Here is a 17,720-nt window from a genome sequence, read left to right on the forward strand (position 1 = left end):
TTTTTCAATGAATTTTTCAATACATATAGTCATATGGCAAGGAAAAGCTTTCTTTGTCTTAAAGGGGAAATGGAATGTAATGATGGCCTAATGCCATCTAGCCAAACAGAAGGAGAAGTATAGAAATTACAAAAAAAAATGGAATGTAATGATGGCCTAATGCCATCTAGCCAAACAGACGGAGAAGTATAGAAGTTACAAAAGAATATCTAAAACTGATAAATAAGGAGAACCTGATTCCAACCTACACAAAATTAAAGGACAAGGAAGTAATTATACGAAAAACTACCGAAAGATCCTCACTCAAATGTGTTGGAAGCTAAAAAGTAAAAAGGTATTTTCAAGGGAAAAAAAAAAAAAAAGAGCCATTGATGAACAGTAAAACACTGTTAAAATGGACTAACTTATTATATAGTAGATAGATATATCCAAAGAAGAAGATCAGATATATAGTAAATAGATATTTTCCGATCAATGTCTGCTTTTAAAATAATTAAAGAGGAAGCAACAGGATCACCACTTAAAATGAAAGATAAAAAAACATACAGCAATGTAGTACTATCAAATTTCATCAGTTACCCTATCCTAAGCAACTAAGTCCAATTGCCTTGGTAAGAAAAACTTTTCCATGTGAATCCATGATTCAAATTTGAAGTGAACTGCTTCAATGCATTCAGAAATCGCTTCTGTAAATTCCTGCAAATCAAATAGTTGTTTCAGAAAAATTATAAAATACATCCATAACTCTATAGACTAAGACTATAAAGTTACCTTTTACAAGTGCAGAAAACTTGGTGTGCTCCAGGAAATGTGGCATGTATAGTGGAAACAGTACAAATAAATCATTCTCCGTTCGTCTCAATGGTCTAACCTCTTCCTTCTTTTTCTCCTTTTGTGACGCCTGATTTATTTTCTACGCCATCCCAAAATAATAATAATAATAAAACCTCGTAAGGTAAAAATATTTCAACCTCAAACCAAAAGAAGTAAATTGAATTTTTTCCTTAAAATGCTTCCAATATATGAACCACTCAGTATAAACGAAAACATACCACATGCTGATGCACATGAATGAAGCACATCCTCATAAAAGATAAGAGTACTCCACCACTATGAACACCCTCAAGTTGCCATTTGTCAAAAGCTCTCTTGTATAATGGATGCATACATACTAAAGACGCCCAATCGACATTCTCTTCAGGTAAGTTTCTGAGAGCATTCCAAACGTGGTCAACGACAACTTTTGGAGAACAGCCAATCTCCATCCGAAATAGGAAAATATTCTTTATCATTTCAAATGGTGTCCAGAGGCATGAATGGTGAAACATGATGTCCTGATTGTAACTGAAAATAAAAATAATAAAACTAATAATTAGTATCAAATTCAAAAATGCTTTTAACTTTTAAATATTTTCGAAAGTTGATGTAAATAAAAATACCTTTGGTAGTTACCAAGTAATTTCAAGAGATGAGCAACATCTTTGGGGATTTCATTGCCTCTTTAAATCTGCACCATCCTTTCTCATATCTTTCTGATTATGGCTATATTGATTTCCCGTCAATGTCACGTCATATTTTTCATCCAAGATAATAGTGTCACTTTTTAGATTACAGTGAGCTATTCCATTGCGATGACAATGCATTACATTCTTCATCACGCCCCTACATAAAAGCAATTAATATCAAACTGTTATTGATTGGCTCTCAACATGGAAAAGGAGATTTTTGTCCTTCGCAGGTGGATTGGTTCTCATTAAATTGGTTTTGTCAAGTTTACCTATTTATTGTCTATCCATTTTCAAGATTCCTGAATGTGTCGCTAATGAATTAGATAAAATTCAACCAGCTTTCTTATGGGAAGGATCTGACTTGAAGTGAAAAGTCAATATGGTTAAATGGGGGGGAAGTCACTAGAAGTAAAAACCATGGTGGGTTGGGCATTAGGAGAGCTAGGGAGGTGAATTTTTGCCTTCTGGCAAAATGGTGGTGGAGATTTGGGGTTGATGATGGAAGAAACTTCTCTGTTCAAAATATGGACTGTTGGGGGGAAAATGGCTACCCTATTTTGAAATCAACAATAGGCTCTCAAGAGTATGGCAAGATATTCTTTCTATTGCTTTAGCCACACTAATTTGTTTTATTTTTTTTTTATTTCCAAGGCTGCAATTGTAGTAGGGGATGGGAGCCAAATCAACTTCTGGGTTGTGTGATCCCCTCCAAGAAGGGGTACTTTCAGAGCGTCTAGCAGTTCAAACCCTTGATCTGGTTTCACGAGTGTGCAATGTGAATCAAAATGAGAGTCCAAATCTAGTAAATCCATAAAACCCGCTAGTCACAAGAAATGCCAAGAATGGGCTGCATCACTAGACCCAGAATGGCCATCTAATCTTTTCGGAAAACTAGGAAACTCATGACTCATGCAAAAGGCCACTATCCGCCGTAACCAAGGTATCTCGACTCTAGAACTTAGGTATGAAGAGAAAAGGTCATGAATTGAGCACCCCCACTCACCCGATCAAAAATCGGCATCTACTAATTCACAACATGAAATTCATTACCAATAAATGATTAGTTCTGATTATCAATGCTAAAATTACTATGTGAAGCAAATAAATATAGACTAAATCACTTATTTTGGAATACTTTGATCTCTGCGTTTTTAGAAAAAAAAAAAGTTGAAAATGTGCAACTCAAAAGAAAAGATGAATTCACACGTATAGTAAATCAACATTCCAACTTAAGTGAAATAACCTCCACCCACCGGCAATCAAATAGATATCTCAAGTAAGCAATTAGTCACATGGCAGAATGACAAACATAATAAGAAAAACAAGCACAAATGAGATGCAAAGATAAAAGAACTCATCCACACCAAGCCAAGCGTAAAGGGCTACAAAAAACATGCATGATCCTTGGTGCAAAGAAACTAATGCAATACATACACCAAAATGCAACTAAAGGCTTAGCTACTAGTATATGATATATGAACCGTCTCAAAACATGGGATTGCGCACATAATCACATAAGAGATGAAGAGAGCATTAAATATAATGAGCCAAGTCTTATGCATGAAAAATGGATGTAAAAAATTATGAACAAAGAAAATATGATGCCAAAATATGAAAAGCTCCAAATAAAAAAAGAATAGAAATGAGAAACCGATATACATACATCTACACTAAAAGAAGTAAAATGAGAAGAACAATGGAAGCTAAATGTAATAATCAAAGCTAAATGTACTTTGCTGATGCACTTAATTGTTCCAAACAAGAACTTCCTTTCAAGTTTCTAGGCCTGCCTCTTGGTGCAAGTCCTAGATTAAAATCTACCTGGGAGCCCTATAGTTAAGAAGTTCAAGTTGAGGCTTGCAACACGGAAGAGAAGACACTTATCATTTGGGGGTAGACTAACACTTGCTAAATTTGTGTTGTCAAGTTTGCCAGTGTATTATAGTGATTACTTGTCTTTATTTAAGATGTCTGTAAGTGTGGTTAAAGAACTTGAAAGAATCCAAGCTAATTTTGTGGGGAAGATCTGACTTGAAGAGAAAAATCCACATGGTAAAGTGGAGTGATGTTTCAAGAGGAAGGGATGTAGGGGGCCTAGGAATTAGAAGATTAAGTGATGTGAATTTGTGTCTTCTTGTCAAATGGTGGTGGAGATTTGGGAGTGTTAATAGGGGCTTCTCGAAGGATATTTTGTTAATAGGGATTTCTCCTTTTGAAGGCAATTGTTTTCTTGGGAGGTGGAAGATTGTTTTCAGCTCATTCATATACTTCAATCCAGCCCTGCACTGAGTGAAGTAAAGGATGACAGGCTGGTTTGGAGAGCTGAAGCATCAGGCCTATTCACTGTTAAGTCAGTTTATGATTGGCTCAATTTGAATCTTGGTCCATTGCCTACTGTTCCTCGGTCAATTTGGAAGAATATTGCTCCTCCAAAGATGCAATTCACATGTTGGTTGGCTTGGAAGGACAGACTGAAAACATTAGTGTTTCTACAAAACATAGGTGTTCTTGATCCAAATGTTGGCCCTTTATGCATCTTCCATAACTCCAATGATGAAGAAGTGAACCATGTGCTTCTTCATTGCCCATTTGCCTGGAAAATCTGAACAGAGCCATTGTCATGGTGGGGTATTCAATGGGTTGTTCCACAATCTGTGAGTCACTTGCTGGAATGGTGGGATGGATTCAAGTTTAAGAAGCTGGATAAGAGTACTTGGGGGGCAATACCATATCACAGGGGTGAGTATAATGCCCCACTACCTGCTGACCCAAGTAACTTATGGGTAACATGACCCTAAAGCTCAAGTCCAAGTTACTTAGTAGCAAGTTAGTGGTGCTATATATGCCTAAGATCGCCCATGCAAACTTCCGATGTGGTACGGGCTGAGTTATTCAGTTTTTGATTTGGTGTTTAGGCTTAAAGCAATTAGGGGGCATTAGTTGTTTGTTTTGCCTGCTTCTTAGGTTGCTGGTAGTTGTTATTTTAGTCCTCTGTTTGGTTGATCTCTCCTCAGCCTTGTTGGTGTAGGTGCTGCAAATGATTGGGTGTGTCCTTTCGCGCCTACCTATTTGGGATAAAGGGATATCACTTTGATGCTTATAGCACCTACTTAGTTTTTATCTTTGTTGATGTATGATGTAAGGATTATTCCTTGATTCTTAATCAATAAAGTTTCTTTTTGCCGATCAAGGAAAAAAATTGAGAATGGAGAAGCTACTGAGCAAAGGAAGTTAAAATGAAGTAATGGAAAGAAAATTAGCCAAAGTACTTCTCTAACATAGGAATGTAAAAGAGAAGCACTATAATTCTGTAAAAATGCCACTAGAAGCTAGACAGGATGAATTCATCCTCAATCATCATGAATAATGAGAGAATTAAATTCACTTATGCCATAGAAGCTTCCAAATGAGCAATAAAATAGAGAATCTCAATCTCAATCACCAAAAGACGAGAGAAAGAGTAGCATATATTAAAATAAATGTAATCTACCCCTCCTATCATGACAATAATCAAGGAAGAGATAGATTGACTCCCTTAATCATCAAGCAATATGAATCATTACATGATGACTATGGAAGCAATCAAGGGATGGAAAACAAAATAAAAGAAATCCACCATTCTCATCATGGAATAGTCATGAGAAGATGGAACTTCTTTGATTATCAAAGATATAGAAAAATCATGGGATGATCATAGAAGTAAAATGAAGAAAGGAACTAAGGTAAGAACTACCTTGCTCATCATAGAGAAGATGATGAAATGATAAGACTTCTTTGATCATCAAGATATGGAAAAATCAATGATGATCATAAGAGTAACTTATAAAAAAGTGAGATTGAAATCAAAGAAATAGAAAAGAATCTACATCTCTACCTATGGAAAAGAGTAAATAGATTATCAAATCCATGGAAACGTGGATGTAGAGATTAGATTGCAAGCCATTTCCAGGTGGAAGCCATGTTTGGCTTCCAAGAAAGTAAAGAAGAAAATATGAGAAAATGAAGGAAAATGAAAATAAAAACTCTCCAATCACCCAATTAAACTCATGAATCACCTAATTAACCCCACAAAACTATCACAATAGCTCATCAAAGTATGAATAAGGACTGAATTATGAGAGTTAAACATGTTTGGATAATGAGAGAATTGGTTAGAAAATGAAAGAAAACAAGAAGAAAATGAAAGAAAACAAGACAATTATGAAAACAAAGCATAGGGTGAGACTGTTACCCTCTATACAAGTCTATAAGCAATCTAAATAGGGGGTGTTTGGGAATGAGGTTTTTTGGTTTTTTTTCACTAAAAGACAAATTGGTTACAAAACCAAAGAAAACAAATCCAAACAAAATATCACATCAAACTCCATAATCATTTCACTTTTTCTCTCACAAATATCACATCCAATCACAAAAAAACCCAATTATCTTCCCAAACACAAAAAAAATTCTCCAATAATATCTTACAACTAAAAAAAACCCACTTCCCAAACACACACATAATCAAAGAAACTCAAAAAATAGGGTGTTTGGGGGGTGAGAAAGTAAGAAATTCAATCTCTGGGCACCCTTAAACCTCTGAATTCAGCCTCTAATCTTCAACCAAAAGCTTCAAGTCTTCAAGCATGGAGTTATATGTATAGGTGTATGTACAAAGAGAGAGAATTAGAAGAATTCAAAGCTTAGAGAGTGTTTGGTTGTCTCTACGCTTATACAATTCATCTAAACCTTTCAACCCTTGAAAATACTAACGAAAAGGGTGTATCTAGAGGCCAGGACGTGCCTTGCTCCACAATTCCCATGAGAATTGTGGAGGTGGCACCTTCACATGCATAGGAGACCATTTTCTAGAAACTGCTCTATTTCTGGCCAAGTTTGTCCGGCCATCACAAAATTGTCCGGCCATTACTCTATTGTACAACTAATATAAAAAAGTGTATGACTATGCATAAAAGTTGTCCGGCTATTTATATTTTGTATGGCCAGGGCAAAAATGAGGTGAAAATAGGATTTTTCTAAAGGATTTTCCTCCTTTCCATTCATTTACACTCTATCTTTGCTTAGTTATCGAAAAGTACAATGTTTTGATTTGAAAAGGTGAGCTTGAACATCACAAAAATGATTGGATTCTACACAGCTAAAAACAATTTGAAAATGGTTTTAATGGTCTGAAAACAATTGGTCAAAACAAGTGTAAGGTTGAGATCCAATTTTAGACATGACTTTTGCTGGAGATGCTGAAATCTTGCGTGTTCCGATTTTCATCATTGGATGCCTAGAGCAAAGCGCCAAAGTCTTAGGGTTGGTCAAATTGGAATATAAACATGTGGATAAATGGATTGGAAATTTCACTCTTAAAGATGAATTTCCAAGGTTACTTACTTTGTCAACTGAGAAGATGGACTCTCTCATGATGATCTCGCAACGAAAGGATTAGGAAGGATCACAGAGGTTAAATTTCAGAAGGCCCTTTTTGCTTGGGACAAATGATAAATTGTAAGGCTGGTGAATCTCCTTCAGCTGGCTCTGACTACCTGTTTGTATCAACAAGACAGAGCAGTTTGGAAAGCATCTTCATCTGGTATTTTCAGCACTGCTTCAATGTACAATTGGCTTGAGTCAGCTAATGGTCCTATAAGCAAGATTCAAGGCTGCTATGGCAAAACATTGCTCCACCTAAAGTTCAGTTCTTCGGTTGTGGTGCGTGGAAAGGGAAGGTCAAGACCTCTGTGTTCCTAAAGCGAATCGGCATCCTCAATGGAAGTACCAGTACCTCGTGTGTTCTGTAATAATTGGGATGAGGAAGTGGATCATGTTTTATTGCTTTGCCCATTAAGTTGGTGTGTTTGGTCAAATATTCTAAATCGGTGGCGAACCCAATGGGTAACACCAGGTTCAGTGAAAGAGCTATTGCAATGGTGGGGTCGGGTTTCTTCCATAAAAGTAGAAAAAAAAACATGGAAAGTAACCCTTGGGCAATGTTGAGGTCAGTATGGAAGCATATGAATGAATGTCTATTCAAAAGAGCTCAACCTAGTAGGGAAGAATTGTGTGAACTCATTAAAGTCAGAATTTCCATTTGGGTGAAGTTCAACCTCAAGGGAGTGTCATTTTCTGTCAATGATTTCCTGTATAATTTGCAGCAGATTCCATTTTGTTAAAATTCTGGATTGGTAGTGTTGCTACTGGTTTTTTCTTTCTGTTGCTTGGGCCCTTACTAATACTATAAAGGGCTGCTTGCTTTAGTGTTTATTCTGAGGTGCTGAGTTGGAATCTTTCCAACTCTTGGGTGTTTTTGGCTGGGAAGTTGCACATTGGGACGCGGGTTTCTAAACAATGATGCAATTCTATTCCCTTGCCTTGTTTGTACTTCATTTTCAGTTTCTTAATAAAATCTTTTATTTCACTGATCAAAAAAAATATATCAAAGTGTTATAAATAATAACTACAATACTACAATATTTTGAAGAAATTTAAAAACATATATACACTAACCGAATTATATATCTTCCAATATCAGTGAGCCTTGCTTCTTCAAAACGTTGACTGCCCGCTTGAACTGTTGACTTCACCACCATTTCCACTCTGTACTCTTCCATCCAATGATTAAGAGTACCACCATGCCATTTCTAAAGTCAAAAAAAGCAATGACACTATCAAAGCAAGCTATCAATAGACGCTTGACATTGACAATATGTATACATATAAAAGAAGAACAAGGCAAGGGATTGGCTCGAATAAAACAATTAGTCTCAAAAGAGCTAAAAGAAGAGCAAATTGTACGCTCAACACACCACCAACCACAAAAATGCATACATTAGAACAATATTGTGAGGATCACAAATACTCACAATCTGGCTAACCAACCTCATTGTTATTACAAAACCTTATAATCGTTTTTGAAAAAGTAATATAATCTAGCCCGATAATGATTGATCTACACATTCATGCAGGCCAATGCCTTACTAAAATAGAGGTTGATCATGATTAAATTCATCCAAAACAAATGCATATTTTAAAAATGTCAATTACGTCAATCTAGTATACTACAAATAAAAGTAAGAATAGGATAAAGGTGTTTAGTACATTTCTCTTTCCAAAAAAGACCCTAATTTATTCCAATTTATCATGTTTGCGAACCTAAAGAAATGGTGCATGATGGGCTTAGCATCTACGAATCGTTACATACGTCGCATATTTTTTTTGTTTTGTTCTCGATGCATCCTTTTATTCAATACATCATATAGGTTGCAATGGGTTATTTGAACAATTGAATTCAAAACAAATTTTTCCAATAAATAGCAAAAGAATTGAGAAAATTAAAAAAAATAAATACAAAAGAGGAGAAAATAACGTTTCCTCCAATAAAATTTGACCATTGTGTGATGCAAGAGCCCATCCAAATTTTATTTAGTTTGCCAAACTCTTGTGATTATTATATGTAAATAATCAGTATGTCATTCTTCTTGTTCATAGAGCAATCCAAGGACAACATGAAAAAAACAAGAAACCAACACTAGAAAAGAGAAAAATAATTGCTTATAGTTCTCGATACACAAATTGGCATGGCCAATGAGAGACCGCCACATGGCATTACTATTGGTGGAAAGAATACACCGGCCCAAACCGTTTTGTTCAAAAACAAAGCCATTAGGAATAACGGGTGCAAGCTGGAACTTGTCAAAATTAGTGACGATTATTATTAATCAGTTTTCCTTTTCTCTTTTTATCGGCAAAATAAAAATTCATTGATGAAAAAATAAGAACAAGCATACAATCAAATCACATAAATAAAAATGGACTAGAATAGAAGTATAGAAGTTTAAGAAAAATTTCTCAATAAAGTTGTCAAACTCAACAAGTCAATCAAAAGCAAAATCCAAGTCAAGATGGCAAGACCATGACACAAAACCACCTAAATGAAGATAAAGGCAAAACAGCAAACAAAATACACCCATCAAACAAACAACTCAAGCCACTGATGAAAAGAAACCATCAACCATAGACTATCAGCCCAAAGCAGAGCATCAATCAACAAAAGTTCCCTCCAAAATGTTTATACTTCAAAAATTCCTTCCAAAATTTTTAATTATTCAATTATTTAGTTTTTAGAAGAAGCTTTTATCAAAAGATCCTACCAACTAATCTACAAATCTACATACTTTTACCTTGCTGCTACATTTTTGAAATGTTTCATTTCTTGGGACATTGAAGTGATCTGAAGAGACAATACGGTCCAAAAGTGATTTTAGCTTGGTACCTGCAAGTTATGAACATGGCATAAATTAATAACAAACAACTATACATATATAATTCAAGCAAAAATATTAAATTAAATTAAATAAAAAATATGTCTAGTTGACTTACACGAATCAGAAGATGGATCTAAAACATCAGCCACAATTTCCTTACATGCTTGCAAATGACTTGAATGTGTGTTCCAGGGATCAGTGAGCTGTTGTATCATTTCTTTGCTTATTTTTTCAATCATATCAAAATCTGGATTTTCAAGTGCTTCAAAAAATTTTCTTTCAATCTTCTTCAGTTTGTTTAAATTAATCTTTTCTTTGTCTGATGACAAATCAAAAAGTGAACCTAAATATATCATTTCTGTGAGAGCTATAAGCTCACTTTTCTTTGACCGAACTAACTGTGATGGTCTTTGACTGTTGAAGTTCTTAAGATCGTTAAAAATCTCATTATACTCATCGATCAACCAACTTGTTTCTTCTTTCTGCTTAATCATTTTAAGCTCTTCCTTGTTCAAATATATGCCCAGTTTAAATTTTTCTTCAAGTTGTATGACTTGATCCATCTTCCTTAACAGTTCTTGTCTCCTCTGTTCTAACATTGCCACCGGAGCTGGCAAATCTTCCATGACCAAATACAAGAAATTGAAAAATCAGAGAGTGGGGTAAGATAAGAACCACGTAGAAAAGGACTCAGAGGTAGACCAGATCAAAAGGATTTTTTGGAAGCAAAGGTAAGGTAAGGATTCAGAGGTAGATAAGAGTAATAATCTGATCCTCTTCTCTCTCGAGTAATAATCTGATCCTCTTCTCTCCCCATTGGCTGCCCCTGGTCCGGTGGTTGAGCTATTGAATGAGCCTGGTACAACCTAACACTTTGGGGGTGATGCTTAGCAGCTTCTACCATGTTAACTCAATAGTTTCTCTTTTTGACGTGTTCTCTCTTCAATGGTGATAGTGGAAATTACTTCTTTTTTTTAATGTGTGCTGTATTACTATATTCGTGCACTGTAGTCGGAGGTTGAAGATGCTGCGGTGTAGGAATCTCGACAGTGGGAGTGAATAGTGGAAAGAGATGGAGGGTGAGACGAGGGAAAAGGTGAGGCATGAGTGTGGCAGAGATCATCTTCTCCCTGCGATGGCAAGGTACACTGCACACCAAAAAGCTTATATATATATATATACATACATATGCACAATTTTGAAACAGCAAAACCAATAGCAATGGCGCGTTTTTTTTTATTTTTTTTTTCAGCTGAGCGACTGGAAAAAGTAAGTAGGGCCCACAGTATCGTCCGAGTCTAAGTTGGTCTCCCATCACCTCTGCAACGCCGCCTATCGCCTCGTCTATCCAAATAAAATGATTGCTTTTTATTTTTTATATTCCTTGCAAATACTGAAAAGCTGGTTGTACTACAACAAATCATACCCGCATTGCATCGGGGAAATAATATATATATTTAATTTTTAATTTTATTTAATGATAGTATTATATGTTGCGAGTTTAAAAAATTAAATATTGCATCAAATATTTATTTTAATTTCTAAGGCTTCATTTGGGAAGTCATGGTTTAGGTTTTTTTGGTTATTTTAATCACAAAAAATAAAATAGACTATTTTAGCCATAACAAACAAAATATCACATTCAACCCATAATCATTACATTCTTCTCTCACAAAAAAACTCAAAAAAGCTAAAAAATCAAAAAATCCTTCCCAAACTAAGCTTTTAAGCCCAGGCTAAAATAGCTAAAAAAGCCAAAAAGTCAAAAAGCCAACCCACTTCCCAAACGGAGGCTAAAACATGTACTAAGATTTCTTTTGACAAGTGATTTTTTTAAATAAAAAGTCAAAAAATTACTAAAACAATTAAGAATATTTTGAAAAGATGGTCAAAAATTACTTTTTGAATTTTTTAACTTTTTTGTGAGGGAGGAAAGTGGTTTAAAAGCTGGGAAGTGGCTTTTAACCCACTTCCCAAAATAGGTTTAAAAAGCCAATAATCTATACCAAAAGTCAAAGATTTACATTTTTCTCTTTTTTTTTTGCAAATCTTTTTATAAAAAATCAAAAATTTATCCCAAACATATTACTTTTTTTTACATCATATTTTACCCAAAAGATTAAAAAGTTACTACTCCCTCGGTCCCAAAATAATGATCCCTTTTGGGGAATCTAATTTCTTTTGGTAGTACAATTATTGCATTTGAAAAAAATTGATTTTTCAAAATTATTCTTTTGATAATACATTTTTTTGGAATATCAATGTCATAATTGTACTTTTTATATTATTTATTAATTTAAAAGAATGGCAAAATAGGAAATTTATATTATTTTTGTATTTGATTTTTGAAAAGTGACTAATATTTTGGGATAATGAAAAATAGAATAAAAGACTAATATTTTGAGACGGAGGGAGTAAAAAAAAATTTTCTCAAACGAGGCCTGAGCAATCTATTGACTGACTTAACATAATATATCAGTCAAATATTATCATTTCTCTACATAACACAGTTAAGGGCATTTTAGTTAATTTACTATCTCTGGCAACGACATTAGTTGCAATGGAGTGGGATGTAATTTTTGAAACTTCAAGAAATCTATAATTTAATTAAAGCTCAAGAGAGTGCATGTAGGGTGTTTTGGGAAGTTGGTAAAAAGCTGAATTTTGCTTTTTTATCAAGCTTTTTGGCTTTTTTTGAAGTGATTTGGGAAGTTGGTAAAAAGCTGACTTTTTTTATTTTTGATTTAATATTTTTTAAAAGTGTCACATCACTCCAAAATGACTAAAATATCCTTACTTTTTTATTTTTGAATTAATTAATTAAAATTTTCTAGAGAGTAGTTTGATAAATTTGGGTGTTGCGTTTTTGGTCTTCCCAAATGGGATTTGGCGCGTTTTGGGCAACCTGGCGTTTTTGGCAACACACACAAAAAGCTGCGTTTTTCGTGTGTTGCCAAAACGGCACGTAATTTGTTCAAAAATTTATAATCAAAAAAAATTTCAATACTCAAATCAAAAACTTTTTTAAAATTCATAATCAAACTCTATTTAACAACAACAAAAAAAAAAAATCAATTTTTTTTTTTAATTTTGTTCTTTAATAATATTTTTTAGTTTTATTCTTTTGAAAAAAAAAATTATTTTATTTTTAAAGAAAAATATTTTTTATCTTTTACATTTTTTCCAGAAAAATATTTTCTTATTTTTAAAATTATTGGCCAAATAATTTGTTATGATTCAAATATACTAAATTTTAAAAATATATATTTAATTTTAAATAATTTTTTAAAAAAATATATTAAAAAATTAAAATATTTAAAAATAAAATAAAATACTTAAAATATTTATTAAAAAAATACAGCACACAAATGTAGTAAATACAGCGAACAATAAAAAAATAAACAAATATTTACAATAAAAAATATTTCCCTAAAAAAATCAGATTAATTTTTTTAAATATTTAAAAAAATAAATCCAAAATAACTTAAAATACAATTCAAAATTATTTTCAAAGCTCAAAAGCATACAAGTTTTCTCTTTTCAAAATACAACTTCACACTCAAAATTCTATTCAAAAACTAAATCAAAGGGATTCGGTTTCCTCCTATTATGTAGGAGTTGCTCCATCCCAAGCAATATGACAACTTATGATTCGTTGCTTATTATATAAATTAAACAATTAACGAATTTACTAATTCTTAATTCTCCGCAGGTTAAAGTTATCTCAAATCAAATATTAGGAAACATATGTTTAGGAAGAATCGTGCTACCTAACTCGAAAGAGAGGGCGCCCGAATCCCCCGAATTCAAAACAACATTGTTTCGTCGTTTTGAATTTTTTTTTTTTTTTTCATTCAGAAAAGAAGAAGAAGAAAGAAAGAAAGAAGAATAGGTGGCGGCAGAGGCAAAGGCGGGAGGCGGGAGGCGGAGGTGGAGGCGGGAGCGGGGAGCGGAGGCAGATGTAGAGATAGGGGGCGGGGGCGGAGGCAGAGGCGGGGGCTGCGATGATTGGAGGCAGAGGCGGAGGCGATGGCGGGCGAAGGCAGAGACAGAGGCAGAGGCGGGGCTGCGGCGATCGGGCGGAGGCGACGACGGTCGAGGCTGTGATGACAAGCTGCCATCTCCTCTTCCCCTCTCTTCTCTTTCTCTCTCTCTTTCTCTTTCTCTTCTAAATTTCGGGCTGTTCGGGGGGACAAATTTCAGGGAAAAAATCATTTTCCATTTAGGAATCTTAGATCTTTTAGGAAACTTTATGTTTTTCTTTTAAATTAAATTGTTATCCAAAAATATATGGGGATTTATGTACAAGTCTTAATAAGTGGACTTCTTATTCAATAAATCATGTGAGAATTAATGGCCTCTTTTATCAAATACTATTAAAAAAATGTGATTAATTGTTAATTTTCAATGACAGTTAAAAACTTTATCACAAAAAATGTCACCAATTACAAGTTTTAGCGACAATTTTTAAAAAATGTCACAAAAAAGACATTAACTAATTTTCAACTTTCAACGACAGTTTAAAAATTTGTCACAAAAAACATTACTAATTGTAAGTTTTAAGGACAATTTATGAAAACCATAAAAAAAAAAAAAAAAAAAAAAAAAAAAAAAAGTTGCTAATAGTCACATTTTAACAACATTTGCAAAAAATCGTCAAAAAAAATTATTGTTGGTCACAATTTTATTAAAACTTATTTTTAATAGGACTTTATTGAAATTAAATCAAACTTTTAGGACCTATTAGTGGTTTATCCACTATATTTTCTAACTTTGTAAAAGAACTCTATTATACTTGGGTGTCTAAAAATGTTAATGTATTGATATTTGCTCTCTTAATTTTTTTTTTTTAATTTTTTATTATAACTTCTGCTTATTTACTTTTCAGTCATTTTCATAGTATCTTATTAGTTATTTTAAAACATTAATTTAAACTCATATTAAATTTAAATTTAAGTAAAAATAAATACTCTCAGATCCAAAGTTAATAAATTAAATTTTACTCAAATTTTTATTCAAATTAAGGGAGACTCATATTCTTACTCAAAATTTTTAAAGTTATTTCATGACTCTCAAATTTAACACTCGTCATAGTAAATTTTTTACTCAAATTTATGCTTAAATTTGAGTTTGTCCATTGGAGTTGTTCATATTAAATAAAATTTTTATTTAGGCCTCGTTTGAGAACAAGTTAATTTAGTAACTTTTTGGCTATTTTACTAAAATATGAGTTAAAAAAAATTAGTATATTTGGGATGACTTTTTGAATTTTTACAAAAAGATATGTAAAAAGTAGAGAAAAAAAAAGAATCTTTGACTTTTTGATATGGGTTGTTGGCTTTTTGAAATTTTTAGGTGGTGTTTGGGAAGGAGAAGCCGGGCTAAAATAGTCACGTCGCGACAAGATTGGCTTTTTTAGCCACGTCCCGACAAAATGGCATTCACGGGTATCCAACAAACCCTTACGCCTGTAAATTGACTCAAATGCCCCGAAGACCCTCTTCATTCATCAATCTATATTCATCAAACCAGGCTTATTGCGCACCACACACCCTTTCGAGAAAGACGAAGAGAAGAACCACCAAGGTATCGGAGGACAGCTGACCAGGGCCCCCCGCAGAGATAATCGCCACCGGAGTACCCATCCGCGGCGGCCAACACAAACCAAGCCTCTCAAACTCAAACCGATCTGATTCAGGTAATGCTTTTATGGCCTATTGATTGATCTTTTTCTTCTTCCGATCTGTGTAGTATGGGTTTATAACGGCATCGGTTCATGACCGATCTGTTCATTTCCGGTCGTGATTGGGTTGATTACGCTTACATTACACACATTTGGGGCTGCGATCTGTCTCTGTGACAAATCTGGGTTGCGGATCTGTTCTTATGTTCAAACTCTGTTCGGTTATCACAAATTTGAGGCTGATTTGTATACATACACACACATATATATATATATGTATATATATACGTATATATGTATATAAAATATATATGTTCTTATTCAAATATCTGTTCTTAGTTATGAACAGCAGATCTGTTAATTACAAACCGTTGTTAACACTGAAGGAAAACCACATCTTAATATCTGTTCTGATTTGCAAATCTGTTCTTATCAGATCTTGTTTACAAAATGCTCAATTACCAAGTCTTGTATAACTCTGTTCTGTTCGGTTATCACAAAGTTGGGCCAGATTTGTTTTTTTTTTTTTTGTTTATACTCTGAATTGTTGCTAATAGAAATGCTCAATTCCCATTTGTATGGTTACATATGAATTACATATATATTAACAACAAATTACAAAATATATAAAACTTATAGTACAAATATATTACAAAAATTGGGTTTATTAAGCAACATATTTAAAATATATCTAAAATATATCTGAAATATATATTACAAATTTAGATTGCAAAAGGAAAGAGTGTCAAAATTTAGGTACACATCTATGACACAATTTAATTATGAAAAACTATATTATTAAACATATACGACAAAATTTAATTATTAAAAAACAGTGTATAAATATATTCACAAATATTTTTAAAATATCATATAAAATATATATAAAATATATTACAAAATAGTACTATATTCAAAAATATTTTGTAACAATCATATAAAATATATTTAAAATATATTACAAAATAGATTTATTAATTTCAATTTTTTTTTGACTCAATACGAATTGCTCAATTCTCATTTCTGCACAATATATTAATTACATAAAAAAATATTTCAAACTAAATTTGGGAAGGAAGGTAGATATATATTATCCATATATATTAACAACAAATTACAAAATATATAAAACTTATAGTACAAATATATTACAAAAACTGGGTTTATTAAGCAATATATTTAAAATATATTTGAAATATATATTACAAATTTAGATTGCAAAAGGAAAGAGTGTCAAAATTTAGGTACACATATATGACACAATTTAATTATGAAAAACTATATTATTAAACATATATGACAAAATTTAATTATTAAAAAACAGTGTACAAATATATTCAAAAATATTTTTAAAATATCATATAAAATATATATAAAATATATTACAAAATAGTACTATATTCAAAAATATTTTGTAACAATCATATAAAATATATGTAAAATATATTACAAAATAGATTTATTAATTTCAAATTTTTTTTTACTCAATACGAATTGCTCAATTCTCATTTCTGCACAATATATTAATTACATAAAAAAATATTTCAAACTAAATTTGGGAAGGAAGGTAGATATATTATCCATATATATTAACAACAAATTTTATCGAAAATATATTAAAATTATATTACAAATATAATTACAAAATATGGTTTACTAAGAAATATATTACAAAGATATTAAAAATATATTAACATATATATGACAATTTTTGATTTCAAAAGTAAAGAGCGTGCAAATTGCATTAAACATATATGACAACATTTAATTATTAAACAATATAGTACAAATATATTCAAAAAAAGTTTTAAAGTATCATATGAAATATATTTTAAATATATTACACAATAGATTTATTAATTTCAATATATTTTTTACTCAATACGAATTGCTCAATTCTCATTTCTGAACAATATATTAATTGCACAAAAACCATTGTACAATTATCTTAAACAAAATTTCTTCAAAAATATATTCAACATACGTCAGTAAAATTTTTAGTAAACATATATTAATTTAATAAATTATTAGAAAATATATTAACAACATATTCACAAATCTAATAAAAAATAAATTTCAAAATATATTACCAATATACCTAAATTCATGATGCACAATACTTTTACAAACAACGTAGTTAGTTCATGGAATAAAATATAAACTTGCGTTAGTCTTTGTATGTGTTCATGTTGATTCATGTAAATTTAATTGCAATTTAAAGCGTACCATAGCGTCGTTCACCTCTACTGCAACTTCCAGTACATGGCCACGACGAATGTG

The 17,720-nt window shown here is 32.3% G+C and overlaps 2 protein-coding genes across 2 annotated transcripts; one reads left to right on the plus strand and one right to left on the minus strand.

The window, feature by feature from the left end:
* Window positions 1–541: 541 nt before the first annotated feature.
* Window positions 542–1,501, minus strand: LOC114314455 (uncharacterized). Its single transcript, XM_028260937.2, has 4 exons — window positions 1,440–1,501; window positions 1,053–1,344; window positions 772–913; window positions 542–696 (listed from the first exon to the last, which is right to left on the minus strand). Exons 2-4 carry the CDS (start codon window positions 1,326–1,328, stop codon window positions 674–676), a joined length of 441 nt encoding a protein of 146 aa, XP_028116738.2. The 5' UTR covers window positions 1,329–1,344; window positions 1,440–1,501; the 3' UTR covers window positions 542–673.
* A 394-nt stretch (window positions 1,502–1,895) lies between these two features.
* LOC114314456 (uncharacterized) lies at window positions 1,896–4,114 on the plus strand. Its single transcript, XM_028260938.2, has 2 exons — window positions 1,896–1,957; window positions 3,727–4,114. The coding sequence occupies exons 1-2, from the start codon at window positions 1,896–1,898 to the stop codon at window positions 4,112–4,114; spliced, it is 450 nt and encodes a 149-aa protein (XP_028116739.2).
* Window positions 4,115–17,720: the final 13,606 nt, after the last annotated feature.

This window comes from Camellia sinensis, chromosome 8 (assembly GCF_055761805.1).
Source record: "Camellia sinensis isolate YWXY chromosome 8, ASM5576180v1, whole genome shotgun sequence".
NCBI classification, from domain to species: domain Eukaryota; kingdom Viridiplantae; phylum Streptophyta; class Magnoliopsida; order Ericales; family Theaceae; genus Camellia; species Camellia sinensis.